General features: G+C 42.6%; 1 protein-coding gene across 1 annotated transcript in view; it reads right to left on the bottom strand.

The window, feature by feature from the left end:
* Positions 1–19,629, bottom strand: part of LOC138801797 (uncharacterized) — a 54,646-nt gene extending 35,017 nt beyond the window's left edge. The window contains exon 1 of the mRNA XM_069984894.1: positions 19,438–19,629. Within this exon, the coding sequence (XP_069840995.1) occupies positions 19,438–19,629 (192 nt within the window). The remainder of the gene's footprint in view (positions 1–19,437) is intronic.
* Between the last annotated feature and the right edge of the window lie 1,595 nt (positions 19,630–21,224).

The following is a 21,224-nucleotide window of genomic DNA, read 5'->3' as shown; positions in this document are numbered from 1 at the left end:
AAAATTAATTGAACATATGCGAAAGATCCATAACAGTAATATCTCAGAGATGTGTTTTATGGGTTTGGTATGTCTAGTAGTGATGTCACGATGAGTTCGATACCGATACTAACTTTTTTATTTCGATACTCAATACCAGTTCGATACTTAGTAAAGTATAAAAAAACAAAACAAAATACAGTGGTAGAAATATAATACCCCTGCACTATTACAGTGATACCAATTTTTGGACTATTTTTATTTTATTGTGTTAAAAATAAAGTTTGTGATATCTGTCTAAGAAAGCTCTGCTGCATCAGCTATCACGAAGACAGCTCTGCTGCATCAGCTTTCACTAAGACAGCTCTGCTACATCCGATATCACTAAGACAGCTCTGCTACATTAGCTATCACTAAGACAGCTCTACTGCATCAGCTATCACTAAGACAGCTCTACTGCATCAGCTATCACGAAGACAGCTCTGCTGCATCTGCTATCACTAAGACATCTCTGCTGCATCCGATATCACTAAGATAGCTCTGCTACATCAGCTATCACTAAGACAGCTCTGCTACATCAGCTATCACTAAGACAGCTCTGCTACATTAGCTATCACTAAGACAGTTCTGCTACATCAGCTATCACTAAGACAGCTCTGCTACATCAGCTATCACTAAGACAGCTCTGCTACATCAGCTATCACTAAGACAGCTCTGCTACATCAGCTATCACTAAGACAGCTCTGCTGCATCAGCTATCACTAAGACAGCTCTGCTGCATCAGCTATCACTAAGACAGCTCTGCTACATCAGCTATCACTAAGACAGCTCTGCTGCATCAGCTATCACTAAGACAGCTCTGCTGCATCAGCTATCACTAAGACAGATCTGCTACATCAGCTATCACTAAGACAGCTCTGCTACATCAGCTATCACTAAGACAGCTCTGCTGCATCAACTATCACTAAGACAGCTCTGCTACATCAGCTATCACTAAGACAGCTCTGCTACATCAGCTATCACTAAGACAGCTCTGCTGCATCAGCTATCACTAAGACAGCTCTGCTGCATCAGCTATCACTAAGACAGCTCTGCTGCATCAGCTATCACTAAGACAGCTCTGCTACATCTGCTATCACTAAGACAGCTCTGCTGCATCAGATATCACTAAGACAGCTCTGCTGCATCAGATAACACTAAGTCAGCTCTGCTACATCAGATAACACTAAGACAGCTCTGCTGCATCAGATACCTTGACTGCCCACACAGCTGCTATCTGCACCAATCACCAAAATTGCTGAGGAAGAGGAGATCACACATGATCGCACACAGACTATAGCCAGAGCAAGGCCGACCCCCCCTTGTCACCCCCCACATCACTGATGTCTGCTCCTCACAGCCCCGTCCCCTCCCCCACCTGCCAGCCGGCTCTATCCTCACATGTGCTGCACATCCACCCGCCTCCTCCGTCCTCCTCTCCGGGACCTCCTGCTCTCAGTCTTCTCTCAGAGAGACATCGGTAGCGGGGGTCTGCTACACACAGTAGCCGACCCCTGCTGCATACGGAGTGGTTAGATGCCGCTGTCAGTGTGACAGCCGCATCTACATAAGTGCCGGCTATTTGAAAATGGCGCCGATGGGAGCTGAGGGAGAGCCGCGCAGCGGAGGTGACCGCAGGGGGCAGGGAGAGGCATACAGAGAACACGGCCGGCGCTCAGATAGCCGCCGGCCGTGTTCTCTGCACTGTACTTTATGCACTGCACTATTATGCAGCGTAACATGAAGTATCGATACCAGGAAATCCTGGTATTGAATCGTTTTTTGCCTGAAATATCGATAGTAGTATCGATATTTCGGTGCATCGTGCATCCCTAATGTCTAGGTAGTTCAACAGCAGGGGGAGATAGACAGGTCCACTTATTAAAAAAAGGAAATTAATTTATTATTACAAATGGACTCTTTGGGTCCGCTTGGGTTAAATGGCCGGTCTTCAATTCATGGTACCTGCTGGTAACGCTATATTGTTGCTTACATTGTATAGGAATGTTCTTAGTATATACCTTGGTATTTAAAGATAAATACATTTTATACAGTTTCAGGCTATGTTCACACTGCGTAAACTTACGGTCGTCATTTTTCACGGCCGTGGATTTGTGTTAGCACACACGGGACTTTCTCGTGTGGGGACGGAATGCGTGGGGTTCTGTGGACGCCGACATGGATCCTTCTATCTGGTGATACACATTTCTTTAAGCCTCGGATTTTTTCATTTACCATGCGTCACTCTTGTACTTGTGTCCATTTCACTTTACATTACTTTGACCAGTGAGGATCCCTCATACACACATGTCGGCTTGTCCTTGTGCCGTGCCTACTGTACACGGTACAGTGTTTGGTCTTGTTTGTGTATTTTAAGTGCTTTTATCTAGTGTGTCTCACTTGCTTCTTTGTACCAATAAAGTATACCTTTTTTCATCTTAATTGATTTATTTCTTTATACCTCTTATTGGAAGTGCCACCGATGTTTTTGGCATGCTCTTTCTTGTAGTACTATATTGTGCTTTTCTATGCTAAATCGGGTTTGAGCACTCCAGGAATTATTGTTCAGTTCTTTATTAGTTATATTAATTTTCATGGTAGTGCCTTGTCTGCATTTGTAGTTTTGGGTGATATACCAGCACATTTTCTTATCATTAGGGGCATACTCGGCGTGATTGATTACCTTTAATCCAGAAACACCTTCAGACAGCAGAGATCATATTGTGGAGAGTCCAAGGGAAGCGGAGCATAGTGGTGCGGGGGTCTGCCTCCTTATGCTGGTTTAAAAATGGTACTTACGCCTTAGTGTATCAGTGAAAAAGAGGTTTTGGTCCTATATAGGACGATCAGTGGTGCTCGATTTTAGACTCCATTTCTTAAATGTCTTTTGGGGAAGGCCATATGTTTTACCAACTATATAGTCCTTATCAGGTATATAAGATTCTTGGGTTTTTGCAATGTATAGGGATTAGATTAACCCCTTAACGACAAAGGGCGTATAGGTACGCCCTATTGCCGGTAAGGGCGTTCAGAGTGGGGCCGCACGGCGACTCCGCTCTGAACTGCGGCGGTCCCGGGTGCCGCTTGTTGCCCGGGAGGTATTAGGGGGCACGGTCCGATCGCCGTGCCTGCTAATACAGTAATCAGATGCAGCTGTCAAACATGACAGCTGCATCCGATTACCGGATCCAGCGTCTCCCTGGTGTCTAGTGGCGGAGATCGCTCCTCCGGGATGTTATCCCGGAGGAGCGATCTCCGTTTCTGAAGCCGTCCGGGGACCGCTCCAAGATGTCATGGATCTCTGGATCTCATGGATCTCTGCAGCATATCTATGCTGCAGAGATCTCAATGAGAGATCAAAGTGTATATACTAGAAGTCCCCTAGGGGGGCTTCTAGTATATGTGTAAAAAAAAAAATATAGTGTTGTTGTCAATAAAAAGCCCCCTCCCCTAATAAAAGTCTGAATCACCCCCCTTTTCCCAGGTTATAAATAAAAGTAAACAAATAAATAAATAAACAAACATGTTTTCTATCGCCGCGTGCGTAATCGCCCGAACTATTAATTAATCACATTCCTGATCTCGTACGGTAAACCGTGTAAGCGCAAAGAAATCCCAAAGTGCAAAATTGCGCGATCAAAAAGTCGTATATGCGCAATCAAGGTACCAATAGAAAGAACACATCATGGCGCAAAAAATGACACCTCACACAGCCCCATAGACCAAAGGATAAAAGCGTTATAAGCTTGGGAATGGAGCGATTTTAAGGAATGTATATTTGTTGACAATGGTTTGAATTTTTTACAGGCCATCTGATACAATATAAGTTATTTATGTTACATATCATTTTAATCGTAACGACTTGAGGAACGTGCATAACAAGTCAATTTTACCCCAGGGCGTATGTCGTAAAAACACATTTCCCCCAAATAAACAAAATGCGTTTTTTTTTTCAATTTCACCACACTTTGAATTTTTTTTCTGGTTTCGCAGTATACTTTATGCAAAAATTCAGCCTGTTATTGCAAAGTACAATTAGTGACGCAAAAAATAAGGGCTCATGTGGGTTTCTAGGTGGAAAAATGCAAGTGCTATGGCCTTTGATGCACAAGGAGGAAAAAACCAAAACGCAAAAATCGAAATTGGCTCTGTCCTTAAGGGGTTAAACTCTAGTGCTGATACAGTATGTTGCACCTACTGTAATATGGAGCTGCCTGAATTTCAACAAAAATTGTGCATTAAAACTTTTTTAGTCCAAGTACTCAGAAATCTACATTCTTGGTATTATTATTATTATTATTATTATTATTATCTGTGCTATGTCTCTTTATCTGTGAAATTTCTGTTTATTTATCACTGGGAAAATACAACCTGAGTTTAATATGTACAAATCTACAAAAAAAAAAAAGACCAAATATAACAGTATATCTCCCTGTCTTATAGTAATAAAACCAAGAAATTACTTTTTATAAGATTGTTTTACAATGTTGAAACATTGTTGGTTTGTTTTAACTTTGTCAAAATAGCTTTACACAAGTGGAAATTTTCAGTATTGACCCTAGAGGATAAAAGGATCAAATAGTGTCAATATAGACTTTGCATTTATAATAGAAATGTCTGCCCTTCCTCTATAACACAAAAGTGATTGACTGCTCAAAAGTTTATAAGCATAGGTCATCAATGTTTTAGTCCCTGGAAACCCCTTCGATAAGCAATGCTTTTATAATGATAATGTTGAGAGCATTATGTTTAAGCTTATTCTTGTCAGTCATTACTCATTCATCACTCATAAATCACTCATTTATTACTTAATGTCTCAGTATACCTTATACTTATCTGTTGCTCACAGCCATCATTGTAAGGTGTATGGGTCTCTTCCAACCAGCCATTCACAGGATATGTCGCTAGAAATAGAAGTCGGGCATGATGGAAAAAAACTTTCCGAACCCTTTGTTCTCTGAGGGATAAGCAGCAGTCATAGCAGTTTATTCCTTCCCTCTCCATAAAGAAGACAGAAGCGCTAGGTCATGCCCAACGTTGCTGTGTATATGAAAGATGGGCAGAGGACGGGAGAGATTACTAGCCACTTACTCACTTAGTACCCACCCTTTCAAATCTTTTTAGAAAATAGACAATTTAATTCTAATGAATGTTAATGTTTGCATTTGACAAATTATAATCTAATTATAACCTAAGCATGGGAAATGGATAAATAATAATGTTCTAAAAAAGAAGGTATTAAAAGGGAACTATAAGCAGTTTAGATTAATCTAACCTGTTTTGTCCCAGGAGACACAGAGACCATTCTAGTGCAGTTAGTTGTGTTCCTTTTTCTAAACTTTTATCTCAATTTCTGCAGCAAGGCTCATCTTCCTGTCCAACCACTAAATCAATGACTTCTCCTGTGCCAATCAGGGTATTGGTTGCCCACTCAGTTTAGAATATCATTTAAATATCTCACTTTTGCCCACTTTTGCACTTCCAAACATCTCGTTCCTAAATCTGTCTACCATCCTACCAGTGCTCTACATTCTTATATTGACCTAAAACTAACTTCCATAATCTGAACTTCTCACTACCATCTCCAAAAATTTGCTCATGCTGCACCAAATCTTTTGAATTCAACACCCTAAACTATCAGATTTGTATCCAACATCCACATTTTTAAATGTGCCCTAATAGGTATTTTTACATGCATACGTAGAACATTCCCTACTATCACTACATTCTGCCCCACCCACAAACAAGCACTTTTATTCCTCCTACATCCCTTTATGCTTCATGCACTCTTATCTTCAGAGATTGGTTGGGGACTGGTTCATCCACCTAGGCTGGACCATTGGATAAATAATCCACTTTCTGCTTTTTGTCTTCAATGTATTTCTCAGAGATTGTAAGCTCTTGTGAGCAGGGCCCTCACTTCTCTATTGTGAAAAAGAAATTAGTATATCATTCTGGTATTATTATCGCTGCTGCTGTTGTTGTTGTTGTTGTTTAATAATATTGTTATTAACCCTTTTAGGACCAGACTGATTTTGTCTTTCAGGACCAGAGCCCATTTTCAAATCCAACCAGTCTCACTTTATGCGTTTGTAGCTACATGTTGCTATAACTTTTCTTTTTGATTCTGAGGTTTTTTTGTGACATATTGTACTTAAGATTAGTGGTAAATTTTGTCCGATATGCAAAAAAAAAAAAATTGTGAAAAATGCAATTTTTTCTTGAAAAAAAAATAGTATTATTTTAAAATTTTCTGCGGTCGCTGCGCAGATTTAATCATGTAATAATTTTATTGTCAGCTTTATTACTAAATATGTGTACTTTTTTATTTTTAAAATTTTTCAAACATTATTGTATTGGGGGCTATTGGGATTATATATGAATTTAAATTTATTATTAATATTTGTTTGTGTTTTTAATTTTACGTTTTTATTTTTATACTTTAATTTATTGTCCCCCCATGGGGAATTCACTATGTAAATTGCCTGATTACAGGCATATTGCATTGCAGTGCTGATCAGCACTGCAATGCATAATGCCTGTAGTAGGCAAAGCTGATCACTCAGCCTTTGGCTGAGCCTGATCAGCCACCGTAGCTGAGATACCAGGAGGCATCAGGCCTCTTGACGTCACAGCAACCATCGAGGCTGTGCGATCTCCCAGGATTCTCCCTTCTTGCAGCACTATAGGTGCTGCAATCGCACTGATCGCAGCACCTATAGGGTTAACTGCCCGACTATCACTGTAAGCCACCCCCTCCCCCCGCACGCGGATGACACGGGCACAAATCATGCGCCCGTGTCATCCCTGTCATGTACTGCTCACGTTTACGCCATGCAGAATTAATCTGGCAGGAAGGGTTTACTATTATTGTGCTGGTACTACTACAAGCTCTCCATATCCTGAGTGAGACAGTTTTTTTTTATATATATACAAAAAAGCCATTGCTTCTTAACTCCACAAAGCCATTGCTTCTTTACTAAGGCACTCTTTTATATATGTGCTACTTCTAAAAAGAGGAACACTTTATTGACCACTTAAAATGTAATAATGTAATTAAAATGTAATAGCTTAATCGATTGCAACATTGTGTATAAACACAAAATAAAGGATACTTTTTCCACCAGTATTTAGAAAATCTATCAATTTTGTTATTACCAGCTACAATTTGACATTTAAAATGCTGGCTGGGGATTAAAGAACTTGACAAAATTGGATACACTCCTATGAGACCTCAAAATGGCATACACATATTGGACCAAATAACTCCAAAGACCTATTGGATTAAAAGGTACCCAAAGTCGACTTTGCGAAATTATTCTATGTTTCAGAAAAGTAAAATTATCATTCAGTATCGGGTCTAGTTAGTCATAAATGTACTGTTTTCATTGTATAGGGAGCATTTCCTGGGAGAACATATAAATACATTTTGGCACCCCTGACATTATTTAACATATGTTTGTGCACTAATCGTCTTTGTAGTTAAAAAACATTACATGTTGCTACATATGTTCAAGCATCTCATACACATTGGGACTCTTGAAATTGATGTAAGTAAATTATTGCTTTAAGAAAGAAATATCCTATTTTGCATAATTAAGTGGAGAATAAAAAGCATTCTAAGAAAGACGTGAGCATCTGGCTTTACACTGTAATAATGTTTATGATAATATGTTATAATTAGGTTACATTAAAGATTCTTTTTGTCAATATTTTTCATTTAGGTATAATTTCTTCATGTATAATGATATCTTAGGGAAATCAACTAAACATGAATCATATATCAAGTCGGATCCTAATTTTGCCTATTTATATGAACGTTTCCATTAAATTTCACTGAGACTTTATCATAAAATATAACGTGAAAATTGAAAAATAAATAGATAAATAAAAATGTTGGTCGGAATGGGAAATCTCTGTCTCTTTGTGGAGTTTCACTTTTAGGCAATGTTCACACAGTGTACTTTCTATGAAAAGAACAGCCATTGTTCTCAATTAAAACAACATCCGTTCTTTTCTGCAATGATTTCCATTAAAGTCAATGCAAATAACAGCCGTTGTTTCACACAGTGTATATTGAACAACGACTGTTGAAGTAATGATCATGTTAATTGTTTCTGGCCATTGTCTATAGACTTTAATGCAATTTATATTCAAAACAACAGCCGTTGTTTAATCCTCAAAACAAATAACGGCCAAATAATGGCCGGCGTGATGAGAATGCCGGTGCGCTGCCGAACGCTACAGCATGCCTCTGGAGGATGTCACAGCCTCATTGGAGTTTGAATAATGCCCCTCACACCCAGAGGGGCGTGATTACATCTCTGAACTGCCCAGGCGACCATGACTACCTTCCCACAGCACACCGCCCAGATGACTACTTGGCGGTGATTACCATACAGCGCGCCAGTCTGTAAAAGTAAGATTTTAAGTTTTCATTTGCAGGGACGGAGGATGGGAAGTGTGCTGAATGATTTACCAGAATACTTCCTGAGCTTAATAGCCATTTTTAACGTAATTGGTTCCCTTTAAGTACAAGGTTAGGAGTATATTCACACTGCAATAACAAAACATTTATGATTTATGTTTGTGTACTCCTTGACAGAAATTCCATGAATATATACTATAGACAATGAATATGATTTGTGGTAATACAGATTAGAATTTTTATACTGCAATTTTTTAGTTGTAGTTAACCATACCGTATAGGTTATGGCAATGAACTGCCTTTTGGGGCAATTATTAGAGTTATATATAAATTACTATAGTTAGTAAATAGCTACATTTTAGCACCTTGAATTTTTATTTTTATCTGGTTGGCCTATGCCAATACGGTATGTAATTTGTTAGAACAAATTCTACCTATACTGTTAAAGGTTTCTTTGGTGTGTTTTGATGGTGGAATGTCAATATAGTGTGTTTTATTGGTAATTAGGCTTTTAGGGGAAGATTTATCAAAGGGTGTAAAATATACATTGGTGTAAACTGCCCACAGCAACCAATCACAGCTCAGCTTTTAGCCCTGGTAAAATGAAAGTTGAGCTTTCACTAGAGACTCCATATGCCTTGTGCACATACGGTACCTTTATGCTACATTCTAGTTACTAAAACCTCGCACAGTGTTTTTCAAACATCCACTTATGACTAGGGATGGTACGAACCCGAACCCTCTGTAATGATTCCCGCTGTCTGCCTGCTCCGTGGAGCGGGTGTATCCAGCGGGAGGACCGCTTGGAAAACTAGGATACAGCAATAGCCATAGGCTGTATCCCAGTTTTCAGGGTGTTACTCCCGCTGGATCCGCCCACTCCACCCAGCGGGCAGACACCGGGAATCTGCTGCCGAGCGTTCGGGTTCATACGAACCCGAACCTCGGCAGGTTTGGACCGTCCCTACTTATGACCATTACTCGTTCTCACTGTTCATTTACTCGTGGGTCTACAGCACACTTATGTTCCATGTCACCAATGTTGTCCATTTGGATGTTGTTTCCCTTGAGTAAAAATCTACAGGTTGAAAATGTGGTTTTATTTTGTACTTTTTTTAACATGGTTTTGTGATAAAGCAGGATTTTCACTAAAGGCCCTATTACACCAAGCGATTATCGTCCATATTAGGCCAAGCTCAAGGTAAAAGTCAACTATCAGCCGACGCGCATGATGTCAGTTGATCCTTGTCTTTCAACAGGTTGAAAAAAATTTGACCAATAGCCATGGTCTGCTGGCCGAGGAGCCGAGGCAGCAGACCGCCGCTAACTCCTATGGGCTCGCTAGGTGATCTGAAGATTGTCCGGGGAGCCCCTCTCACAGCTCCCCACGGCCCTCCACTCTTACCCGCTCGCTGTCTGTGTGTAATAGCTCCAGCAGTGAGCAGCGAACAATCAGATCGTGTAATAGGGCCTTAACTCTGAATGCTTAATACTATCTATATTTTTTACCATAAAATACAAGCTAAAAAACAAGTGATAAAGTACAATAACTGCATCCAAAAAAAGGGTTATGTATATGAACACAAATGATCGATAGATATAGAGAAATTTGCAATATTAAATGCAATCAAACACCTACTAGCTTTTATATGTAGAATAGACAATAAAACAATAACTACTTGTAACTACTCTGATCATAGTTAAAAAAAAAAAAGAAAAAGTAAAATGTGCAGGTGCTATATTAAAATTGGCAATACTAAGATAATAACAGTCAGGAGACAAAACTATTTAATAGGCCGATAGTATGTTCAAATGTGAGTTAATAAGCTATATAGATCATAATGATAGCAATTAAAAAGGGATTAATACTAGATTTCATTTTAAACCATGCCAGCTATAATTTGCTTTCTTGCATGATTCAAGGTAATAATTTAATTCAGCAGACAACACTAATTCCTAATCAAGTATAAGCCTCAAGTTTTAATGTTTGTTGTATTAACTTAGGTTTACATTGTGTGAAAGCACTCTACAAAATAATATAAAAGCATATACCTCCATTAAATTCTTATAAAATACTAAAGCAGCTTATACATATTAATTATTATTTAAATTTATTAAAAATTATTTAAATAGGCAAAAAGACACTATTGATGATGATGATAGAAAAGTAGGAAGAATAGATAGATAGATAGACAGACAGACAGACAAATAGGTAGAATAGATAGATAGATAGATAGATAGATAGATAGATAGATAGATAGATAGAAGTATGGCCTCTGCCTTTCTCAACCTACATATAAAGAGAATAAAGAGCAGCCTGAGTTAAAGGGTCTTATGGGCTCTAAGAAATTAAATCCCAAAACAGCTGTGAACAGTAGTTTCTGTCTCGGCATACATCCCAAATAAAGTTTTAAGGTAGCTTCACGCATACCGGATCCGCAGCGGATTTCACGCTGCAAGTTTGCAGCAAAATCAGCTGTGGATCCTGTACTTGTGAAGTTACCTTTAGGTTACAAACCCACTTGGCGGGTCTGCAGCGAGTCTCCATGCTGCGTTTTTGCAGCGAGACTCGCTGCAGATCCCGGCCCTATGCTTTTAATGGCAGACAAACACGCAGCAGGGATGTACATCCCTGCTGCGAGTTTGTCTGCAGCCCACCCCATTAACCCCCCGGAGCTGATACTTCACCTGATCCCGGCTCTGGCGGTTCCCGATGTCTTCAGCAAGCCGGAGCGGGGACCAGGTGAAGTATATGCTCCAGCCAGCCGCCCGCAGCCCCGGCCGCCCAATCGCCCCCCCGCAGCCCCGGCCGCCCCCCGCAGCCCCGGCCGCCCGATCGCCCCCCCCGCAGCCCGATCGATCGCCCCCCCGCAGCCCCGGCCGCCCGATCGCCCCTCCGCAGCCCCGGCCGCCCCCCCGCAGCCCCGGCCGCCCAATCGCTCCCCCGCAGCCCCGGCCACCCGATCGCCCCCGGCCACCCGATTGCGGGGGGGCGTGCGATCGGGCGGCCGGGGCTGCGGGCGGCTGGCTGGAGCATATACTTCACCTGGTCCCCGCTCCGGCTTGCTGAAGACATCGGGAACCGCCGGAGCCGGGATCAGGTGAAGTATCAGCTCCGGCGGCCGGGGGGTTAATGGGAAGGGCTGCAGACAAACTCGCAGCAGGGATGTACATCCCTGCTGCGTGTTTGTCTGCCATTAAAAGCATAGGGCCGGGATCTGCAGCGAGTCTCGCTGCAAAAACGCAGCATGGAGACTCGCTGCAGACCCGCCAAGTGGGTTTGTAACCTTAAAGAGGTTATCCAGCGCTACAAAAACATGGCCACTTTTCCCCCTCTCTTGTCTCCAGATTGGGTGGGGTTTCAAACTCAGTTCCATTGAAGAAAATGGAGTTTAATTGCAAACCACACCTGAACTGGAGACAAGAGAGGGAAAAAAGTGGCCATGTTTTTGTAGGGCTGGATAACCCCTTTAAGATTTTTTAATAGTCATCAATTTCAAGGGAAGTTACCTCTAGTAGGTGGCACTATGGAGATTTTTTTCCCCCCTACTGGAAATTACTTCTTCATTTTTCAATAGACAATGGTGGGCGATTTATCAAACTGGTATAAAGTAGAATTGTCTTAGTTGCCCCAAGCAGCCAATAAGCTTTCACTTTCCTTTCTTCACAGATTCTTTTGAAAATAAAAAGGTGAACGCTGATTGGTTGCTTGGGGCAACTAAGACAATTCTACTTTACACCAGTTTGATTAATCTCCCCCAATGTCTTTTATGGGTATTTTCCATCTGTAAAACCGATAAAAGTAGCTTGTTCTATTTCTATAATACATACAGACATGTCTTTTCTCAACTTTTATTTAAGTGATTACATAGATAGCGAATAGAGATGAGCAAAGCTAGATTCACTGTGAATCATGCTGCCAAAGCAGAGCAGTGTGCATTTAAAACATTGTGAAGTGTGCTTCCAAACCAGTCTGTGTGGGCTTCGGGTGAAGTTAACCCAGTGTTGCTGGTCAGTGGGGTCCCTCCTTAGTGGAATTACTGGATAGTCGGTTCAAGCAAACTTCTTCCAACCCCTGTCCAATAAATATTCAACCCCACCCAACTTTTTTTTCTTGATGACTTTGCTGTTGCAACAAAACATGTAGAGAGGCAGCATTCATCCAGCATAAGCTCTATATGTTTGGCATAGTAGCTGCAGGCTATGCCGAGACACAGATATGAAGATAATTATATCTCCAATAGATTAGGATATTGAGCTAACATCCTCGGTGTATTGTGACTTTAACTTGTTCACCTATTATTTTAATATATATGAATTAAAAGTTATATTTTATTTATTGGGTGGTGTTGTGTAAAGGGATATTGTACCCCGGGCTTCGGCCTGAGGGTTTAGTGTTTTGTATACACATAGTATATGCGTGGGTGCGCTCAGATACGCCAGCATCAGAACTTTGCAACATGAAAGATCATCCGGCCGGTACTGCAGTACCGGCCAGGATGATCTTTTCAGAGACCGGCTGTTCTGTGACCCGGCCGGTCACGGAACGACCGGCCTCTCACGCTGTGTGAACAAAGCCTAATGCTATGCCATGTCATAGTATAGATCAGTACTAACGGCACACTTCTCATAGAGCCTGCCTGAGGGCAGACTCTATCAAAAGATTGCTAATCCAACAGGACGGAGATAAGGGGAACTCCTCTATCTTTCAGTCCAAGTAATGCGGGTGTCCCAATCTGCCAGTGACTGGTACTTAGCCTATTTCTGACTACTTTAAATACAATTGTTATAGATTGCAGCATATAAGGGGTTAGTGACAGGCAGCTACGTTATTACCTCCAGCTCCAGGGACATTGATGAATGCAGGGCCACTCACAATGATACCACTCCGCACATATTAAAAGCCCCTTCATGGCAGGAACATCTATATATGTTCCTACTGCACAGGGCATCTGCAGTAGGATTGTATATAGTAGTATGGCGGTCGTGAAGGGGTTGATGTACTTAAGGGGTTATTCCACAAAGAATATAATATTATTTAAATAAAGCACCAAACAACAATTTTTATAGTGAAACTCATTAAAAATGTTTCTATTAAGAGATGCATCAGGAAACAATTAATCTTTCCCTGACAGCACTGTTGCCGCAGCTTGAGCCCTAACACGGCTCAGTACACAGCAGTATGCTTGGTATAAGAAGAAATATAGCTTTTCACCATGAATGAAATGTTACTTAGACCTTGTAAGTGAACTTGGGTCAGGTGGTATGGTAATGTTCTGCCGCCCGCCCACAGTACACTAACAGATACAAAACCAATGGGCTCATAAGGTATGAGAAAAGGCTAAAACATGAACTCTGTTTTCATTTATAGAGCTTTAATGCTTAAGGGTATGTATGCTCTTTGTAGGCTGGGTGATTTCATGGGAAAACGGGTTAAATACAAAGACTAGGTCTTTCAATATATATATATATCATACAGAATTTACAATTTTACATATAGCAATTTTACAAATAGCACCTGCAAAGTACACTGTTGTGTTTACTTCACAATATAGAGTCTTTTTTTTTTTTTTGATCAGTGTTGAGATTAAATCCATGGAATGCTAGTATAGAATAAAATATGGAAAAGCCCAAGGGAGGTGTCAATGCGCTTAAAAGGAACTGAATAATGTATAACTTTATTTACCTTTACGTATGCAGCAGGAACAATACAAGCAATATTCCAGAGCAGTCATGTGAGATTTACATTATCAGTGACTATTACCTAGGCACTGTTAAATATAGATCCAGTTTATGATGCCAGTAATCTGTAAGAGCTACAGAGCTTTTTCAGTGTTTTGAAGGACATTTCAACAGTTCCCCTTCTAAAATGGGCTACTTAAACAAAACGATGTATACAATAATCAATAGATATCAAATATTTAATAAATACATACACATATGTGTAATACCATGTCGACATGTTGAGAAGAGCGCCAAAAGGCATGTGAAGAACATATATACTCCAGTGGGAATTTAGAAAAAAAAAAGATATGAAAAGTAGCTGTCTCTCAACCGGAAAAAGAGTTGCATACCTTGAAATCAATGCTTCACTCTTACAGGAAGGATCTCTGAAAGGTGGCATCAGAGAACGAGCTCCTTTTCAATTTAGGAGACTGCTACAATGCATATTCTTTTTAGCAATGGCAATTAAACACACGTTCATCTCTAGCTTATACCTGTGTTTATGATTTCTTTTTGATTGACTAGATATATATATCATGTTCATATTTTTTCAGGTTGCATCTCTACCATTCTGTAAGCAACCTCAAGTGCTAAGGGAGTCCATTACCACCTTTTATATCCATCAGGCTCACAATCTTTAGTTTACAAACTTAATCAGACAAGTGTAGTTACAATTTGAGAGAAAAACATATATACAGTATTCCATAGTATAACTGCATCATATCATTTTACACTGATGGCAACCGCCCCTTCCTAGCCATGATTAAGAGGTGAAACCTTGCAACGCGTCCGCGCTGATGTTTTTATTAGCTTGTTTGTTATTTTAAGATGCTCGTTTAATAAAGTTATAAATTTTTTATAGAGCTGGGAGCCACCACTTTCTGTACTATGGTAGAATACATGTTTTTAAATAATCGAATACTTGTTCACATAGACTTTAATGGGATCGAATATTCAAATATTCAGGAGATATTCGTACGAATATCGAATATTCGAATATTTCACTATTCGCTCATCACTAATATAGATATAATTGTTGTCCGTTTGCATGGCCCTTGCAAGCCGCCAATTGTTTAAATACAGTGCTGGCAGCAGGGATTTCAGCATCTACTGCATATTAAATGGGATGTTGGATAGTTGATCTTTCATTGAAAATTCATTAAAAATTCATTAAATAATTCTCTGTTATTTGTGCTGTTTGTAATACATTAAGTGGAGAAAAAGTATGTTGGTGGAAATCCACCTCTAACCAGTCCTGTATTGTTCTTGAAGTCTATGGCCGTAGATGCAGAGGATACAGTATGTGAGATAGGCTGTGGCTATACATGAGCAAACCGGTCCGACCGGTTTGGGAGTCCGATCGGATTCGGATTTTTGGAATTCCGTTCAGATTTTTTTTTCTTGCTTTTTAAAATGGCAGCCGCCATTCTAGAAAGAAGGGAAAGAAGAAGTGCAGTGACCAAGCTGTTAACACTTTACATGCCGCATCAGCACTGTAAGCCACCTAGCTCTGGCAGAGTCCAGAGCTGCTGACCTGCAGGTCACCTGACCTATTACTTAGGAAAAATAGCTAGAAAAGAATATTAATAATAAATAGAGGATAAGACACTGCTAAAATTATATGAATAAAACTATGATCAATCAAAAGATAGTAAAATATAAATATGAATTAAAATTCAAATCATTTATATGTCTACATGTGCGTGCTTGCATGTGGGTCCGTGCAATATAAACACAAGTCCCCACACACGCACATAATTGATAAAAGAATGTAAAATAAAGGAACCAGAGATAAGAAACACAAGAACTAAGAAACCCCCAAAAAACTCAAATAGAAAAAAACTTAAAACACACACAACACAAAAAAAACACAAAAAGAAAAACTCAAAAACACACACACAAAAAATAAATAAGTAAAAAAAACACTCAAAAAGAAAGAAACAAAAAAAAAACTAAAAAAACCTAAAGAAATAATAAAAAAAACTAAAATAAGATAAAAAAAAAACTAAAAGAAAAACACACAAAAAAACCCCAAAAGAGTCAGGTGGGTCCGGTGACCTGCAGGTCAGCAGCTCTGGACTCTGCCAAGCAATGTTGGTCAGTGTACTCTCCAGAGCTAGGTGGCTTACAGTGCTAATCCGGCGTGTGAAGTGTTAACAGCTTGGTCACTGCACTTGCCCAAGCTGCAGGACCTGAGGCTGGAAACACTTGCTTAAGTTGCAAGATCTGAAGCACGATCTAGCAGACAGTGAGTTAATAGCTTGGAATTCCTTTCACTGACCTCAAAGGAAGTGAAGTCTCAGAGGTGCATGGCTTGTAGTATGATCACCTAAGCCATGTGTGGATGTGAATACTCTGCTGTGAGCGGCTTTCTGTAAGTTTTTTTTTATAGTTTATGGAGATGTATGGTTTGAGTTCACTCAGTTTACTATCTTTTTTTCTGTATTCAAGTGATTATATAGATGTTATGTGTAGGTCAGGCAGTATCATCTCTCCGCCCAAAGGTGGGAGGGGACATAATCATATGGAGTGTATAAGAGTGATCCCTTGTATACATGTTACAGGAGCTTGATAAAGGCGGCAGTCCGTCGCCGAAACGCGTTGCTCAATAAAACAAGTTATTTTAATAATACATTTAGAACTGGAGAGTGCATTCTACAAGTCCAGCGCTGAGGCTCTATCAGCTATCTACAGTCCTTTCTTCAAGTTTCTGCGAGCGGTGACATCGAGACGGGAGACGGCGGCTGTACACTAAATTCCTGGCTGCGGACTTTCCATTTAAGCACTACTAGTGTTGTGCCTATTGTTTGCACAACATTATAAGGTTAGTTTTATTCTTGTAAGGACATTTTGCTCTATTTTTTATCCTGAATACTGCACTATATAAGTGCCCTTCTGTGTCATTTCATGTGTCCGTTCTTTGCTCATCTGACATCCTCAGCAACATCCCAGTAACTTTTGACCCGCCGCCTGCTAGGGAACTGTTGGCGTCTATGAGCAGCGAACTGCTCTTTGATGATGATGAGCACGTGGGGGAAGAGACAGGGGACAATCAAGTGCAGGGCATAGCTGTGTCAGAGGCGATATCAGAGCAGGCCAATGTTAGGCCTGGCAGGAGAGCAGTAGGCAGTAGATGAGAGGGGGCTGGGCAAGAGCCTAATGAGGATGATAGTATAATTTTGGAACAGGATGATGCTACATCGGATGTTACATGGGATCCACGGCAAGATTTGGCTTATTCGATGGATTCGTCAACCGGTAATCCGTCCGTCAGCAGGCCCGCCACAACTAAAGAGCAGACAGGCAGCAGTAGTCAACTAACAAGTCGGAAGCATAGTCGGGACAAGCAGATGACCACTGGGGAAACCTCCTCCACTGCAGGTCCTAGTATCGGCAGCGCCCGCCCATCCTCACAGCCTGTCGATACTAGACTCTACACCTCTCCTGTGTGGCAGTTTTTTAAAAAGTGCCCGGAGGATACCTATGTAGTCATCTGTCGCCATTCTGGCACCAGCGCCATGGCTGCCCATATGAAGCGCCACCACCTTTCCGCCTGAGAGATAGTGGGTCACAGCAGGCCCAGGCATACCCGCGGTCAACAGCAGCAGGAAGCAGCAGTAGTCAGGGGGGCCTTTCACAGAGTCAGACCTCCTCTGTGTTGCTAGCAGTAGGCAGCCTGTCATCATGGAGTCCCTATACCGGAGGCAGACATATGCACCCAGCAATCCCACAGCTGGCACCTTTCCATGAACTGATCTCGTGTGCAGAGCCACGGTGGAAGGTGCCGAGTCGACACTACTTTTCCAACACAGCTATCCCGCCCATGTATAGCTATGTTCGCGAAAAGGTTGCTGACTCGCTGAGCCATTCAGTGAGCAGACATGTACATTTAACCACAGATATCTGGAGCTGTAATTACGGGCAACGGCAGTATATGTCCATTACTGCTCAGTGGGTAAATGTAATATGGCCGGCGGAACCCCAGCAACTTGGCCAGGGAAGGGCGATGACACCACCCCATTGTCACAGCAGTGTTCCTGTGTCGCGGTCCTCCTCCACCTCCTCCAGTAGGTCCAAAACCTCCTCAACCACCAGTGTTCCTCCCTTGTACCACTTGGATGTAGCACGGAGGTGTCACGCTGTGCTGCACCTAGCCAGCCTGGGTGAAAGGAGACACACAGGGGAAGAGCTGCACCGCCTGCTCGAGACAGAAATCCTCTTGTGGCTGACTCCACGCCATCTTAAAGTTGGGATGGTGGTGAGTGACAATGGGAGCAACATACTCTCCGCGCTGCGTCAAGTAGGTGTGAGGCACGACCCGTGTATTGCACATGTTTTAAACCTAGTAGTTACACACTTTCAATGGCTCGAAAGCTGTGTAACTATTTCAGCCATTCAAGTCGCTCTCACCACGTCCTCCTCGACCTGCAGCTGAGGAATGGTCTTTCCAACCATCGTCTTATTTGCGATGTAGCCACGCAGTGGAACTCCACCCTCCACATGCTGGACCGGCTCTATGAGCAGAGGAAGGCCTTGACTGATTTCCTCTTGATGCAGACGGACACGGCGACTCCCCTGTGTAACCTGGAGCTCAGCCAGTGGCAGCTCATACGTGACACCTGCCACTTGCTACGACCCTTTTAGGGGGCCACCTTTCTGGTCAGTGGCCAAGACACAGGACTGAGCGCCATCATACCTATGCTTCATGTACTGGAGCTGATGCTGATGCGACTCAGTGGTGAGGGGGAAGAGGTCTTGCCACGGTCGCAGCCTGGGTCTCTGGGGAACAGCTTGGCGGAAGAGGAGGGAGAGGAAGTTGAGGAGGAGGAGGAGGACCTGAACGCACAGGAACTTTTAGGGGAGACAGGTGGAGGAGAAGGAGATGAGTCTTCCTGCCAGACCAGAGGGGGGCCAGAGGAGAATATGCAGGGCTATGAGGAGGATGACGAGGATGGAGGCAGTACCCATTGGCAGTATGCTGTGGAGTCCCAGGAGAACCAGATTGTCCTGCGATAGTGTGGAACGTCTGACTTTCATCAAAATGAACACCACATGGATAGATAAGGACTTTGTGACACCTGCTCCTGATACCACAGAGTAGGATAAGGTCCTGTTGTCACCAAGATGTAGGACCTTTTCTGCATCTATTACGGCCTATCTGTAAACTAGACCTTACTTGTCATTCCACCATTCCTGCTGCTGCTGCTACCTCTCGCCTGTCCATGAACCTCATTATTCTGCTTCTGCTGCTCATGTCACCCCATTACAACTGCTACTCCTGCCCTGGCCTCCATCTTGCCTAGTGCTTGGCCTTCACTGGCCTCCATATTGGCTACTGCTGGGCCTTCACTGGCATCCATGTTGACTACTGCTGTGCCTGCCCTTGCCTCCATGGTGACTACTGCTGCCCTTGAACTGGCCTCCATGTTGACTACTGCTGCTCCTGTACTGGCCTCCATGTTGACTACTGATGTGCCTGCCCTTGCCTCCTTGTTGGCTACTACTGGGCCTTAACTGGCATCCAGGTTGACTACTGGTTTGCCTGCCCTTGCCTCCTTGTTGGCTACTGCTGGGCCTTAACTGGCATCTAGGTTGACTACTGGTGTGCCTGCCCTTGCCTCCTTGTTGGCTACTGGTGTGCCTGCCCTTGCCTCCTTGTTGGCTACTGCTGGGCCTTAACTGGCATCTAGGTTGACTACTGGTGTGTCTGCCCTTGCCTCCTTGTTGGCTACTGCTGGGCTTTAACTGGCATCTAGGTTGACTACTGGTGTGCCTGCCCTTGCCTCCTTGTTGGCTACTGCTGGGCCTTAACTGGCATCCAGGTTGACTTCTGGTGTGCCTGCCCTTGCCTCCATGTTGGCTACTGCTGGGCCTTTACTGGCATCCAGGTTGACTACTTGCCTCCATGTTGACTACTGCTGGGCCTTAACTGGCATCCAGATTGACTACTACTTGGACTTAACTGGCATTCATGTTGACTACTGCTGCTCCTGCCTGGCCTCCATGTTGGCTACTGCTGCTCCTGCTTGTCCTCCATGTTAACTACTGCTGCTCCTGCCTTGCCTCCATGTTGGCTCCTGCTGCTCCTGCTTGGCTGCCATGTTGGCTCCTGCTGCTCCTGCCTGGCCTTCATGTTGGCTACTGCTGATCCTGCCTGCCCTCCATATTGATTACTGTTGTTCCTGCCTGCCCTCCATGTTGGCTACTGCTGCTCCTGCCTGGCCTCCATGTTGGCTACTGTTGCTCCTGCCTGGCCTCCATGTTGGCTACTGCTGCTCCTGCCTGGCCTCCATGTTTGCTACTGTTGCTCCTGCCTGCCCTCCATGTTTGCTACTGTTGCTCCTCCCTGGCCTCCATGTTTGCTACTGTTGCTCCTGCCTGGCCTCCATGTTGGCTACTGCTGCTCCTGCCTGGCCTCCATGTTGACTACTGCAGCTCCTGTACTGGCCTCAAATGACTATTGCTGGACCTCCACTGGCCTCCAATGACTAATGCTGCTCCTTCACTGCATTTGTGACTTTTTTCCTGCATAGACCCTGTAATGGTGAATTTCCTGCATAGACCCTGTAATGGTCAATATTGAAGTAAAAAAAAAAAATGACTTTGAGATATTGAAAAGATAACAATGTTACCTACATGTAGAGCCCTAAATTCAACCAAATACACTACCCCCGTATCATATAGATGCTTTAAACTATGAAATCCGAAGAAATCAGAAAATTGGTCAAACCAAACTTTCCGAAAAAATCCAAAAGTCCAGTCGGACCGAACTTTTGAAAAGTTCGCTCATCTCTAGCTGTGGCCTCCCAGCTCGTGTCCGAACACTGATGGATGCTTCCTCCTGCAGTTTGCACAGCGAAGCTTGAGCAATGGAGGCTCACTGCAGCCAGGTAATTCAACCTCTGTTGGGCATTCCTCCCATAGATGAGATGTTGGGAGTGATGAAAAATGCTCCACAAGCCAGGGATTGAATCTAGGATATATGCTGAGAGTTTAGCGTAGTATAGTAGCACAGTAATGTATTCACCACTAGTTGCAACTGTAATAGACGCGT

The sequence above is a fragment of the Dendropsophus ebraccatus genome, chromosome 9 (assembly GCF_027789765.1).
Source record: "Dendropsophus ebraccatus isolate aDenEbr1 chromosome 9, aDenEbr1.pat, whole genome shotgun sequence".
In the NCBI taxonomy this organism is placed as follows: Eukaryota; Metazoa; Chordata; class Amphibia; order Anura; family Hylidae; genus Dendropsophus; species Dendropsophus ebraccatus.
The sequence above is the reverse complement of the archived record's forward strand: the minus strand, read 5'-3'. Positions and strand labels throughout refer to the sequence as shown.